General features: G+C 34.5%; 1 protein-coding gene across 4 annotated transcripts in view; it reads left to right on the top strand.

The window, feature by feature from the left end:
• Positions 1-15,913, top strand: part of LOC129800366 (uncharacterized) — a 96,197-nt gene that overhangs the window by 59,413 nt on the left and 20,871 nt on the right. For all 4 annotated transcript variants that reach the window (XR_008751617.1, XR_008751618.1, XM_055844701.1 and 1 more), the window contains exon 6: positions 4,960-4,977. Coding sequence is in view for 2 of the 4 variants with exons in the window: in XM_055844701.1 (XP_055700676.1) it covers positions 4,960-4,977 (18 nt within the window). In the remaining 2 variants the exon portion in view is untranslated. The remainder of the gene's footprint in view (positions 1-4,959; positions 4,978-15,913) is intronic.

Here is a 15,913-nt window from a genome sequence, read left to right as displayed (position 1 = left end):
GATGCAAATGATTTGACACTGATTATTCTCAATCTGTTGACAAAGAATTTTAAATTCAATTTAAAATTTAATTTATTAATTTACAAAGTCAATTTTCACTGTGAGTTTCGACAATAAAATATATTTATATTTAGATAAATAAATTTATAGAATTTCCTCATTTTGAGTGCATTTGGAATTCAATTAATTTTCCGTTATATATATTTTTTTGTTAAATTCGTGGAACAAATCGTCGAAATTGAATTCTAATCCAATCGCACTTTATTAGTTTTCTTTTTTATTTAGGTCAATTCTTGTTGCAATCACGAAATAATTACCATGCTAAATCCTGAACCAAACATATTATTATATTTTTGTAAATTTTAAGAATAACCTAAGAGAAACGTCAAAGAACTTTTAACACGTTTTCCGTTTGTTTCTCCACTGTTAACACCCCATGTTTTCCTTTCATTCTTCAGCACGTTTGTTACTCAATTTTCCACTTAGCTGAAAATTGACTCCTGAATTGCCTCGACCTTATCTATAACCTCCATATTATCCATTGGCAAGTCTGGTGCATATGAACCAGCTTGGTATTGGGAGAAGCCATAGAAATAGCTATTCGCGTCAATAAAAAGTCTGGGGAGAAGCATAAAAAGACGAATATAAATATGCGCTGAAAATGGTCCGAAAGCACTAACTAGAGCTTCATAAAATAAATTTAACTTAATGGTCGTTCAAAAGGACATTCTCACATCACGTCAGTTAAACCCTTTTATGGGATGGACGCGGGATGGTGAGAAAACAAGACGAGGAAAGCCAATGGAAATCGGGGTGCAGCAACCATGTATTAAATTTCCACCGTCAAAATCCGTTTATGAAGACTGTGAGACACAATATAAGCATGTTAGGGATGTCAAGCTAAATTGATTTCGGTTGAAAAATCCTAAAGCATCCCCAATGCCTTGGCAGATGGTTTAGCAACTCTTTCAGATGCTCACACTTTTTTTTCAATTTTTATTTATATAAATCCTTGGGGATGTAAAATAAAGAAACAAAAAAAATCAAATGACTTTAGCAAAGATTAAGGTGGAAAATGGAAAAATCCCAAGATATTTTCTCCTGAAATTAAAAATCTCCATGCCCCATGATTCAATAGGTCTGGAAAATAATTATCCAATGAGCACGTAGTCTTTTCATTTGAACCAAGGATCTTTTCTTCATGAGTCACACACACCCAATCATCAATAATTATCTGTTCATCGTGAGCTGAAAGAAAAATCCAATCGGTGTTATTCTGTAAATCAATAAAAATTTCCCGGAAATGATGGTGCACAAATTTAATTTTCACACTAAAAGAGAAACCCTTCCTCAACCAACAATTTATTGTGCAACGGCAAAACATTTTCCATCTCTTTGAATGTATACTGGAATGTTACTTCTCCCCAAACTTTTTCCGAAAGTCTGTTGATGTGAAAAGAAAAACTTGTGAAAAATTCTTTATAGGATAAAATATATAAAGTTGCAAAAAGAAGTGGTATAAAGTGTTATTTATTGGATTTTTTTTTTTGTAAAAGTCAGTTTGACATTGTTAATGTTTGGTGTACTTGGTAGGGGGGTCTGACTATATTGTTAATATTTCATTAGATTCACAATTCACTGCAGTATTTAATGGATTTTCACGGTTGTGGCAGTCGCATGTGGGGAGTTAGTGAAGGAAACCACATTGAAAATGGGGAGCAAATGAAAAGTTTTATATCACCTATAACATTTTTAATTACAACCCCCCCTTTTAGGGGTTAGTTTCAAAATTTTGTAGGCAATAGCAAGGTAGTTTGGGGCAGTTTAAGGTTGGAATCTTTTTGCGACAATTTATGATACAATAGACAGAAATTAAGTTAACTTTGTTCTGGGGTTTACACTTTGCTATTACCATTATTAAAAAATTCGAAAAATTCCAGAATATTATTTAAACCTTCTTAGAAAATATGAAATATTTGCTAATCGACATGATCGTCGAATCTGATTATAACTCAGAACTTTTTATTGATTTGGTATGACTTTTGTTATCCCATGAAAAGATACTCGTGTCCTGCCTTATTGTTGTCCCAGGTTCTTTGTTAGCCGAAACCGAAGAAAATTGAAGTAGGATCGAAGGAACCGGTGGCAGCCAAAATCCCGAAAGCCAAAATCCCGAAAGCCAAAATCCCGAAAGCCAAAATCCCGAAATCCAAAATCCCGAACGCCAAAATCCCGAAAAGGCCAAAATCCCGAAATCCAAAATCCCGAAAGCCAAAATCCCGAATTTTCAAAATCCTGAAAGGGATGAAATTATATGGAGAAAAATTTTTAGAATAATTTCCCAAGACATCGAAGATTTCCCTTTGCCTCCAGCAGCACGCGCGTGCAATCATGAGAGTAGCTATGATACTTTTAATAATTCGGGATTTTGGCTTTTGGGATTTTGGCCCATTCGAGATTTTGGCTTTCGGGATTTTAGCGTTCGGGATTTAGGCTTTCGAGATTTTGGCTTTCGGAATTTTGATCTAAGGCTTAGTCATATGGCTTAACTGTTCTAATTTTTTATCAATCACAATTTTTTGAAAAAATATAACTTGATTGGATTATTAAAGATACAGTGGTGGCGAAAATAATAGGACCACTTTGTAAAGCTTATTTTTGTTTTAATTTTTATATCTTTCCCAACTTGTTGCCATAACCTCGATGTAGAAATCTTCAAATTATTAACATTGTAGAATAAAAGTGGTTTTGTCCGCTAGAGTTCTCTATATTGCACAGAATTCATAAATTCTGAAATTCAATTCGGACAATAAAATAGGAAAATTGTCATTTATAGTTTCTAAATATAGATTTAGTTCCACTTGTTCGATTTATAGGTCACATTCATTTATTTAAATGAAAGTGATCCTATTACATTGTTTAAATAGAATTTCACTATTGACATATTCTGTGAAAAATAGAGACCTCTTGCGGCCAAAACAATATGTATTCGACATAAGGTAAATATTTGAATATTTCTACGTCAAAATTATTTGAACAAATTGGAATAAAATAAAATACAAAAGAAAAAATAATGGTTTTTGCAGGGGTGCTCCTATTATTTTGGCCACCACTGCAAATGACCTATTAGATTCTCAAAAAGCAATAAAATTGCTTGCTATTTAGGATTTAGAAACTTTCGGAAACTGGGTTAATCTTCAGTCTGAAGACCGCTTTGGGCACGGAATACTTGTTGACAGTTTCGTCAAAATATTCAAAATTATCTTATGTATCTATTGAAATGCAAGTAATGGGGCGGTTTTTTCCTTTAATATAGGATCTTCTATAATGATACGTGTACAAATTTCGTATTCAAAATGTTGCAGAATAAGGATCCAATAGGTCATGATGACATGAGTTTTTAATGTACCAATAAATATTTCTTTGGTCTTACCAAAATTAGATTGAAAATCTGCCTTGATTGTCCGAAAAAAATACCCTATAGGGTAAGTGTGCCAAATTTCGGCATAGTTGCATGCAAATGTCAAAGTCTCAAGTTTGAAATGTAATATTTTAAATATAAATTGATTTTTTTCAATTTTTCATTTATTTGTAAGAGTGTTCTTTGGAACCTTGTAAAGAGTTTACCGTCTTTTTTTACTCTAAAATCATTTTTAATACATTTTAAAATGAATAAAAATATAGGCATAGCTTTGGTGCTCTATTTCGGCCACCTTCATTCTCATAGTTCCTTGCTCTTCGGGAATACTTCCAATGTCTTTTTCACGTCATTTCGTTTATCGCAGCTACATTTTTTGTTATTCTTTTGCATTGTATAATCTCTAGAGTACGTAAAATCTAAAAGTTTATGGAAATTCGAGGAACAAAAAAGGTGGCCGAAATTGCAAGCTGGCCGGAATTTGGCACACTTACCCTATTACAAATAGATATGGAGATAGTTATCGATGCCGGCCAAAATTCCAAAAGCTAAAACCCGAAGAGACAAGATCTCGAATGGGTCGAAATCCCGAAAAAAGCAAAATCCCGAAAGCCAAAATCTTGAAAAGCCTGAATTCCGAGCGCCAAAATCCGAAATAGCCGCAATTCTAAGAAGCGACGAAATTATACGGATAGAATAATTTTCGAAAACACAAAAAATTCCCCTTTGTTTCCGACAGAATCGGGTGCGAGCGCGGGAGTCTCTATAACAATTTTCAGAATTTGGGATCTTGGCTTTCAAGATTTTAGCTTTCGGGATTTTGGCTTTTCGGAATTTTTGCTTTCGAGATTTTGGCGTTCGAGATTTTGACCCAATCGGGAATTTGTCGTTCGGAATTTTAGTTTTAGGAATGTTGACCGAGAACCACAGTTAAGCATGATTTTTTTATTGAAAATATTTTAATTTTTTTTAAATCGTAAACTATAATTGAACAATAATTTTAGTGATAAAAATTTATTGCTAGAGTTATTCTGACCATTTTGCTTTATTTTTAGGCGGATATCGCGGAAATATTGAGAGCACATTTTCGATTTTTTATCAAAAACAAAATTAAAAGGTTGTAGGAATTAATACGTCAAAAAACAATTTTTGACAAAAATCTTCCAAATATTCAGGGGCCTACATGAATGTGTTCCACTCTCCAATCCCAAGATATTATTTTATATCCCAAAATTACCGCGTAAAAATTTATTTCGGATCCAAGGATTTTATTGCTTGAGAATTTTCAAGCTAACCTTATGTTTTCTTCAAGCTCTTAACATCCACAAAAAAAAAAGAAAATAAAAAGGCACTTAAATTAGAAATCATATAGGAGCATTAAAGTTTCAATTGACGCTAAATTTGATAATAAATTTTAACACAATATGCTCATACAAATAAACCCTTTGCCATGTTTTATTCATGAAAAAAAATTATTCATTTATTAATATTCTTTTCTCTCATTTTTCTCCCCTTGCCACTGGTGTTGGTGTTCTCTGCAGGGATTACTACTACGACAGGTGAGTGAATGAGTTCTATAATATAGGTATTTTTCCCACACTGTGTGTTGGGGTAAACTTGGATAAATTTGTGGAAAAATATATGAGTGAGGAGAAATTAGGTGTAAACAGAAAGAGCGAGAAAATTCATTAATTTGTGCGTGATGCATAAAAAATAAATTATACGAGAGTAAAATCTGCTATGAATATTCATGTCACCCTTGTGATCATCACACCCTCATGTATCTCACAAAATCTCCCCCAAACTCTCCCTTGCACCCTCCACTCAAGCAGACACCATTTGTCAAGCCAGGGTAGCCCAAAAAGTTAACCATCTCCGGGATCAGCATGGAAATCGTCATCACACTGTGTGGATTTTCAGTGAACTCCTTCCGCGCATCCCAAAAAGCTACCACAAAACACGTTTACCACCCTCAATATCCACTGTAGATTATATTTCACTTGTTAGCATATAAAATGTCCTTTGCTGTTCATTTCATTTATTAGCGGTATTTAACGGAGGTGCTAATGGCCATCACGGTGTACAAATAGAGAGGATGAGAAGCATCCAGTTTGGATAAATGTGAAGGGAAAAATCCTCTCAAGGGACCATTAACACACGACGGCAACCATCGCAAGTGGTTATGCAAATATTTTCCAGGGGCTGCAGACTAATGATAAAACATCCAAATACCTCCCAACTACCATTTTCTTCCAGATTTATTTGCACAAAATATATACATTTCCTCCACCGAAATGTATCTTAAATGCTTGATTCTCTCTCTTCACGCATTTGAGATTCTTAGCCAGGTTAATTCATCAGGGGAAATTTCTTTCAACAAATTTAAAGGCCTGTCGTAAAATAAACAATGACTATTAAAAATCAATAAAGAGTGGATAATATTTTGCTTAACACGCAGGATTATTTACTAGTTGAATCACGAAGTCCGGAAAAACTAAACAAGATTTTTTTTTAATTTTTGACAAATAAGGTAAAGTACCCTCGCTCGACCGGTTCCTCGTCTCGACCGGTAGATTTATTTATTCAATTTATTTATATTTGCTATTGCGTATGATCTAACATTTAGGTCAATCATTCCATGAATAATACGAACCAGTGACAAATTCATAGAAATTGACGAAATTGACCATGAAGCATTAAAAAACTGACCCACCGGTCGAGTCGAGGATTCCGGTCAAGTGACGGTACACTACCTTACGTTCTTAAGTAAGGCGATATGAGTTGAGTCCAAAGATTTTTAAATTTTATTAATCCGTCTGGGAAGTAGCCCTTTGGTAGCTCTCAAAAGAAAGGGATGGCAAAGCGTCTTAGCTTTGCGGAGTGCTGGAACTCACGAGATAAACATAATATTGATTTATGGGGGCGATCACCGAAATCCGAAAGTCCATAGTCCTAACCTGTAGTTTAAAAAAAAATCGAAAAAATTAAACATACGGGTACCAGCAAAGTGGGGTAATTGGAATCATTTCTAATTTGGAATTTTGAGAATTCCTCACTCCTTTAGATAGACAAAAGCACACGAAGAAGTAGGGGAAAGTACTCTCCCTTCGAACGTTCATGACTTCGTAAATTTTCTTTTAGTTATCCTAAGAGACTTACACATTTCTATTAAATATTAAATGGGTTATCATCAATTGTTGATAATTCTGTGATAATTTAGTGTAAATCTCTTTCGAAAAACAAAAGAAATTCACATTATTCGAAGGCATGAACGTTCGAAAGGAGAGCACTTTCCCCTACTGTTAACTTTTTTTCTCTTATTTTTCTTTCACTTCATGGTTGTTTTTCTCTTTGCCCATCTGAGACAATGAGGAAATCACAAAGACCTCAATTAGAAATGATGACAAATTACCCCATTTTATGTACTGGACACACCTATGACTTAAGCCGGGATACGTTTTAACGTAATTATACTCAAAATATTGGTAAGGCTACATTTCGATAAGATGGCCACTAAGCAGCCTCTCGATTTATACGGCTTATACGACTGTGGGAAAGTCTCTTTGTTTATTTTAGAACTGTCAGTTCAAATTCACCACTGTGTCCCATTTGGGGCACCGCCATTTTTGTATTTCTGCCCTTCAGGCAAGACTGCTAGAAATCTGCCCTTCTGGCAACCCTGTCGTGAAAAAGCTCTCTTGAAATAAAGCATTCTTTGTGAAAGGACGCATTTTTCTTTGGTGCTGTGGAAATCCAGAAAATTCTCGTCTTCAGTTAGACATCGAGTTCTGGATCTGTGTTTGAAATTGTCTTTGGGAATTGTGTATTCCTATTGTTGTCAAATCTGGCCCAGTGTTGTGTTATAAAAAGAATCTAATCCGGCTCTTATGGATCTTCTTACTTACTTTTCCGGAACTATTTTCTCAAATTTAAGACCGAAAATCAACATTCCACCTCCTCCCTCTTGCAGAATTTTCTCCCACCCGATTCCACCAAATAAAATCTCTTCAATTTACTTGTCTTCTTTTAATTTATTTCCCTCTTTTCCCTCAATTATTAAACAAATCCCCCCACATTCAACCTCGATCAAATTTAACTTAAAAAAAAGGGGAACAATCTGATTTGGCCCATATAAAATATCTAATTCAATGACAAATTATTCAACATAAAGAACATTTAGTGGGGTACTTAAGTGTTTCCATGGAATTGGGTGACTCTGGAGACTATCTTGAAGGTGGTTCTCAATCCTTGCCGATCTTCCGGCGAATCTGGGGTTCTATCTTCCCGATAAAGTGGATGGGTTCTCTTTCTTCACCGCTGAAGGGATTCCGGATGCTGCACAAGATGCCCTGCCGATTATCATGAGATATCTTGCATATCCCAGAGCCTCTACTGATCCTCTCGTGGGGTATGGATGATCTTCGGAGTTCCAGCTTTCCTCTGTCTTTCACTGGCCTCACCGTGAAGCCTGCGATCGAAGTTCCTTCCGTAGGAACTCAGGGTTTCTGACCGATGAGAAGAGATAGCCGTGGGTGCCGGAATATCCACTCACAACCTCACTCTCTACTTCTTTCACTGTGGGTAGAGGAAAAACTTTTACCCGAAGTGCACCAACTCCCAGTGTATCCCAGACTGACTCCACTTTCCCCGGCGACAAGCAATATCACCCAAGAGGTGGGACGAAAAACACCCATACACACAAACCCCAAACACACAATTTGGTCATCCGGTGACACTCTCAGCCAACTTCGCGCTGCAAGAACGTTCATTTCAAACCGTAACGGCTAACGCATGTAATAGTTGGGCCATTCAATTGGTTTTTCCGTGTGGAAATTGGTCTGGAGGAATTGTGCATTCCGTCGACGTTGGATTTTCGCCGTTCGAGCGGGATAAGGCTCACGGTATATTATCTATTTCCAGGTACATTGTGCTACCAGATATTGCATTGAAAGGGATTTATCAGGCGTGTTTCTTATTTATCCCAGGTATTTTACTGAGGATCTTAGCCCAATACAGTCTGTTCATAACACAGTTGTGTTCTGTTATTGTCATAGGTAAATACCTCACAACGACCTTACACAGGCTTCAGACTGGAGACTTATGGCTGAGACTTAACGCTGAAGTCATAGCCTGAAAAGGTCAGGTTGTAGCTAAGCCCAATAATTTGTAGGTTTAGCTATAAATCCTCGTTAGATCAAAAGTTTAGTGTTTTGTTAGTGCCTTAGGGCTTTGACAGACCTGAGAATTAGCCGAGAGACGGCTTAGCGTAATTTTATTCGACATGACGGTTAAACTTCATTTCCATCATTTTCCATTAAGTCGTCTCTCGGCTTAAGTCGTAAGTGTGTCTAGGGTGTAGGGCATTATCGATGATGACGCACCCTTGCAGTGGCACAGTTACACATAAAATTAAATTACAGATATGGAAAAAGAATTATACGCGTATTCAGGTAGTGTTTTATGATGTTTGGAACGAAAACTGATATACGAAAAGAGCACAAAGTATTTTTCGACAATACTCGAGAGAAAAATAATTTTATGCATAAACGTTTGGGAACACACTTTGTTTATATTTTCGGAAAATGCCATTTCACAGCCCGCTAGATTTCTATGTTGTCAGAATCTAAGCAATAAGTCTCAATTTAGGTCTCAAAAGATTTCTGGCTCATTCTCAGTCACCAACAAAGTCATCTTAGCGAGGAACTGGCATTAGTCTCAGGTCTGAAACCGGCCATAGAGACATTTGCGACTTACCGTGGTATCACACTAGAGAATTTCACATTAAAATGTTAATGTAATTGACATTAATTGTTGCTGATATGTGTCCTAATGTGCAACAATCCACGTTCCATCGTGATATTGAGCAATTCTAGCAATGTGTCCTGACTAAATCAGCGATTTCGAGAGGTTCATGAAGTTTTAATGAGCAACTTTTCACTTTAACTTCAATGTGAAATTCGCTAGTGTGATAACTCCCTTAAACTATCTGGGACTTAATGTGCTGGACACACCTACGGCCAAAGCCAAGCGTCGGATTAACGTAATTATAAACAAAATAATGATTAGACTACATTCCCATCAATTTCTCACTAAGCTGTCTTTCGATTTAAGCCGAAATGTCATAGACAAACTTACGGATTAACTCAAAAGACGGCTTAGTGAGAAATTGATGGGAATGTATACTTAAGTCGTAGTTGTGTCTAGCACATAAGTCTACCTAGGGCTTAAAACTCTTATAAACATGTTAGTGATATAGAAATTAAGGGCTATAGGGTTTATTTTCGAGGATTAGTCGAGAGACGTCTTAGCGTAGTTATATTCAACATAATGGTTAAACTTCATTTCCATCATTTTCCACTAAGTCATCTCTCGGCTTAAGTCTTAAGTGTGTCTAGGGCATTACACTAATAGTGTGCTCATTGGATTTTGTGAACCCTTAAAAAAAACGTTTCTTAAAGGTTTTACTCAGTCTATCTTTAGACGATTTTACAAAATGATAGTCTTTAATAAAATATTTTATCAGCCTTTATTGAAAATTGTGGAATAAGGCATAAACCAGAATAGGAATCTTCGGCATGAATACATTTTTGTAGAAAACTTGTTTGGTGGGTTATGCACAGTTGGGAATAAAGGGTAGTATGGGTAAACTCGGTAGACTTAACACTCAAACAGAAGAAAAGAGAATTCTTGAACATTCAATTGCCAATGGTGCAATAGTTTTTACATTTTTATATCCTTTTGAAGAAATTTTCATTTTCCCTTATATCTATATCTGCATACGTATAGTATTGCGGACTATCTATAGGTTTTTTTTTTTAATATTTCCCTATCTTGAGTGCAATACTGCTATAAGGCAAAACATCTTATCCCAAAAGCGACTGCATACTCTTTTGAAAGAGAAACCTATTCTTATTTAATCTGATGCTTCTCTCACCGATAAATTAGTCCGTATCCTTAAAGCGAAAATCCATCATTTACCAAGCAGCATTAAAATTTGATTAAATCTCATTTGGCATTATGGAATAGAATTAACCTGACAGTTTACTTAGGACTATCTCCTTGTTCATGTGAAAATTGTTGGTGCTGTTGAGTAAATTCTGCGGAGGGTAAAATATTCTCTCAAGCTACATATATAATGACTCTGTACATAAAAGTACAATACGGTAGATGAATCATGATCACGTTCGCGTGTTCTGCACATAGTTTAATACACCGATTTAATAGTTTCACGATTTGTTTACACGGGGAGTTTGGTGTACACATGCCTTACCATGAACTCACCCCCAAACTAATCCCACTTCGTTCAACCTCGAGCACAAAATGCTAAAGCCATGTGGTGTACACCAAAAATATTATACTTAGCATGGGTTGGGGTTTGGGGGTTGGCTGCAAAGACGGCAACTGTAAGAAGACTCAGTTACCTTCTTTTTTTCGTAGTTTTCAACTCTAAAGCACTACCAAATGGATTTTGTAATAATAAATTTGTTTGCATATTAAAAATAGAAAATGTTTCATTTTCATTTTGCCCCCTACCGTACCGGATTATACAAAATTCACTCCAATCCATTAGAGAATGTGTGTAAGAAAATGTGTACGTACAATGTCGGGGTGGAAAACAAGACGATAGGATTCTCATAGCCTGGGCAAAAGTACGATGAGAACGAGAGAGAATTTTATTGTAACAAACACGATGGAAAACACGAAATTGTATAAATGTTCTCATAGCATTTAATTGGAAAAGTTTTTACTTTTTAACTAAAAGACTGAGAAAGATTATCGTTCAACTTTATACTTTCTGTTTGGTCGATTTTCATTTCATTATACAGTAGAATTTAACTCCAATATTCTTCTCTGAGGACAAATCCAGCAACAGTGAAACGGCCCATTTTCTTTTGTTGTACAACGTACCATGAATAGGAAGAAAATAGTTTATTCAAAACATTCTTTTCTAATGGAAATTCTGCGCAATCTGAAATATCTATGAAAGCTGTATGGAGTTTAAATTAAATAAATTATTATTGTTTTCAGGCAATTCAGTTTAAAAATTAAGATATTTTTTCAACTATGATTATAAGTTTTTTTACGGTAGTAAAATTTTCATAATAAACCTTCTATGTTTGAAGTTGAGCATGTACAATTTATGATCTAGAGGTCATTATCATTTTGAAAATTGCGATGGATGCTGTAGGATACCTATAGATACATTTAGGACTTAAGCCGAGAAACGGCTTAGTTCTGGGAAACTGAAGGAAATTTAGTCAAATCATTATTTTGATTATAACTACATACTTTAAGCCATCTATAAGCTTAACGGCGTTATCACACTTGCACATTAAAATTTTAATGTGATTCACATTATTTGTCGCTTGTGAGCGTCTAAATATGTTATTTGTGTCTTTGAGTCACTTAATATTTGGGGTTTTTTCTATTTATTGATAAATAAGTGGACTTGGCCTGTAAAAATAAGTTTAAATTTACCTAAGGCATAATTTTTTTTTCACATTAAAAAATTAAAGAGAAAATCGCATTAATTTTTCGCATTATGGTATAAATCAATTTATATCAAATTTTGCGGGTCAAGTCTACCTTTTTATCAACTAATAGATCAAATTTTGAATATAAAATGATTGAAACACACAAATTACACATTTGAACTCTCACCAGCGACAATTAATGTGAATCATATTAAAATTTTAATGTGAAAGTGTGATAACGCAGTAAGGGAGTTATCACAGTAGAGAATTTCACATTGAAGTTAAAGTAAAAAGTTGCTCATTAAAACTTCATGAACCTCTCGAAATCGCTGATTTAGTCAGGACACATTGCTAGAATTGCTCAATATCACGATGGAACGTGGGTTGTTGCACATTAGGACACATATCAGCAACAATTAATGTCAATTACATTAACATTTTAATGTGAAATTCTCTAGTGTGATACCACGGTAAGGCTAATCTTCAAAAATATTTAGCCTATAAAACTTGTCAGTAAAGAAGATTTATGCTAAGGACCTCTAATTGATAAAATCGTAAGCCCTCAGTGCATGGCAGTTTAGAATAAACCCTTACTGCCAAATTGTGCATGCTAAATGTTCTTGAGAATCAGCCCTGGTCTATTTCGGCCATAAAAGCCTTGACAGACATACAGCCTAGTCCAAGAGAGGGCCTAGTGGGAAATTAATGGAAATGTAGTTGAATAATTATCTCGATTTTAGTGTAATTATGCTAACAATCATCATTCTTTTTTTTTTAAAAAAGGGCTACCTGTTATCCATGGGCACTAAATGGGTCAAGTTGTAGAGCACTCGCTCTATGATGCAAATGTCCCGGGTTCGAATCTCCTTTAGGTCACCAGGAATTTTTCTGGCGTTAAAGGTATTCGGATTGCATCCAGTGAGCTTCACTGCACTTGATTCCACGGGCATGGGACTGACAACCTCATCCCATACAAGAAAAAATAATAATGCATGTTTAGAAATCCCTTGCGGGAAGGCCTAGTTCCTTCATGGAATGTTGTGTCAGCATTATTATATTATTATTATTATTATGCTAACACGGACTTCAAACCTGGAGGTTTATCTCACTTCCTGAAAGTTCTGAAATAATAAATAGCATACAATTTTTGTGTTTTTTTTTTAATGTAATGAAATATTTGTCTTTAATATTCTAAGTCAAATCTTCCCAAACACCTTTACTGATAAATGATTAGACAATTTAAGCCTTACGGCTAAATCTAATGTCTGAAGGCTGCAGGGGAAGGTTTTCAGGCATTGCACCCACTCTAATTTCGATCACTTCATATTCTTTCCGTAATTCTTTTAATGACTGTAATCTATTTCTATCAGAAAATATGTGACTTAAAACTAACTATTAAAATATATTGCTATAGATAAGGCAGAAAATATGAAGCGTTTGGACCTAGTGTGTTGTGCAAATCATGAAAGTCTTCCTCTATAAGCCAATTCTAGTCTAATCCTTAGATCTGTAGATCTCTGACTTTCATCTCAAATAGTCAACACCTAAGAAAAAATAGCTAAGTAATTGATATACTGACTGAGAAAAAAATGGGGGTACGATTAACTTTTTTCCTCTTAATTTTAATACTTTTTAGCTGTAAAAATATATCAACATTTTTTAATGTGAACTTTACAAATGTTTAAGGGTAAAATTAACATGAAAAAGGGTAACTTTAACCCCCAATACACCTAAAAAGGGTAATGTTTACACCGATTTTGGATCAATACTGCAGGGTAAAATAAACATTTCCGGAATGTTATTTTAACTTTTTCTGATTTCTCTCAGTGCTCGTATTCTTTGTTTGTTAGACCCATCACCTAACCTGTCATTTTGTGATGGTTTCAATAAAGGAAGCGCCTCGTAGTTCTGAATTCATGAGAGTGCCAAAATTTTAAATATGTAGCCCCTGTATCCAGAAAATCCCTTGACCTAGGTCGGATTATAAATATGTTCTGAAAAGGTCTTGACATCAGCTATAACATACGAAAACTTGAGGTCAATCGGTCGAATTTTAGGTTTTGACAGTAATTTAAAATCGCAAACAGAAACGTAAAATCAAAATGGCGATCACACCATCTTGTAGATCTCGGGCATTTTATCTCAAGACCCCATATAATTGGATGATTTTTATTCAAGTACTTTTCTAATAAAGCTTTAGATTGACCGTTATATAACAATTAAATAAAAAAAATTAACAAAATCGAAATGGATTTTTCTAGCCAGATAAATTTGGAATAGATTTAGAGAAATGTATCCACTTTTGGAATTAGACCTTCAAATAACTTTTTCACAGAACCGTTTTTTCGGAAAAATACCAATAGGGTAAGTGTGCCAAACTTCGGAATGGTTGCATGCAAGCGCCAAAGTCTCAAGTTTGAAATGGAATATTTTAAGTACAAATTATTTTTTTTTATTTTTTCTTCTTAAAGAGTGTTACATGGAACCTTGTAAAGAGTTTACCGTCTTTATTTACTCTAAAATCATTCTTAATACATTTTAAAAGTGAATAAAAATAAAGATATAGCTTTGGTGCCCTATTTCGGCCACCTTCATTCTCATAGATCCTTGCCCTTCGGGAATTCTTCCAATGTCTTTTTTTTCGTCATCTCGTTTGTCGAAGCTACATTTTTTGTTATTCTTTTGCTTTGTATAATCTCTACTAGAGTGTGTAAAATCTAAAAGTTTATGGAAATTCGAGGAACAAAAAAGGTGGCCGAAATTGCAAGCTGGCCGGAATTTGGCACACTTACCCTATATTTGCATTTTATTGCATATTACTGATACTCCAAGTATCATTTTGAAGATCCTTGTACCATGGTACATGACATATCTCTATATACTTTGACATGGTAGACCGAATCGGCGAAGACCATCAATAAGTGCTACAATTTAAAGAAGTCTTACGGACAGTAGAGTGCAAAGTCACCCGCAACCCGCAACGATGGTACATATTCACTTCAATTGGATAGTTCATAAAGATTTCACAAATAAGTCATTAGGAAAAAACTTCAACTGCCTAAAGTTGTCCTATCTCTCACAGTCTATTTGGAGACTTACCTTACCATTTCTTTTTAAATGTATTAATATTTTTATTATGGAAATTTTTATTATAAATATTTATTTAAAATTAATAGGTTGAAGTATGTTTTTTTATTTAGACTTTACATTAAGATTTAAATAACAAAATCAAATCAATATAATAATAATAATAATTTATTTCTCTTTTATCATCAACTGAAGGAATTCTAGTTAAATTTGTCAAATTTGTACTCAACATTAATTTACAATAAATGTATCAAAGCTCCTGTAAGCTTATACTAGATTATTAGGGTGGATTCTACACTTATGGATGTTATGCACTCGTGGACAGCTTGCAAAAATCTTAAGTTATTACCTAAAACAGATTTGGAAATATTACAAAATTTGTTAATCACATCATAAACTAATAATTTTATGACTTTTTGAAATCTTTTTTTCGGTAAGAACTTAAGATTTTTGCACGCTGTTCATAAGTGTATGACATCCATAAGTGTAGACTCCACCCTACTGCCATTAAATCGAATAATCTTTTTCGCTATTTTGCAAATTCTGCTTCAGCTCTAGTCTTAATTATATAAATATTTTCTTCCTAATTTGCAAACTCTATGTATAACAACATTAAGACCTATTAATAAAACCTATTTCAACACAAAATTATTCAAAAAAAATGTCCCCATTATGTCCTCATAACATATTGTGACTCAAGAAAAACCGTAAACAGGACGGCAAACGAACTACTAATTATTTATTCAAATTAACTCCTTCAATTCAAACTAAAACTTTTCTATACAGAAGAAAATTCCTCCCCTGTTACCATTTAGTAAATTTTAATTGACTCGGCGGTAGGAAAAGGTAAAAAAGAAATGTTGAATGACTTGGAGGGATTGCTGGAAAAGAAAAAAAACAGTGATGAAAATCAGTTTGTCATCCAATTTGAGTT

This window comes from Phlebotomus papatasi, chromosome 2 (genome assembly GCF_024763615.1).
Source record: "Phlebotomus papatasi isolate M1 chromosome 2, Ppap_2.1, whole genome shotgun sequence".
NCBI lineage: Eukaryota > Metazoa > Arthropoda > Insecta > Diptera > Psychodidae > Phlebotomus > Phlebotomus papatasi.
Note: the sequence above shows the minus strand (reverse complement) of the source record. Positions and strands in the feature narration are given on the sequence as shown.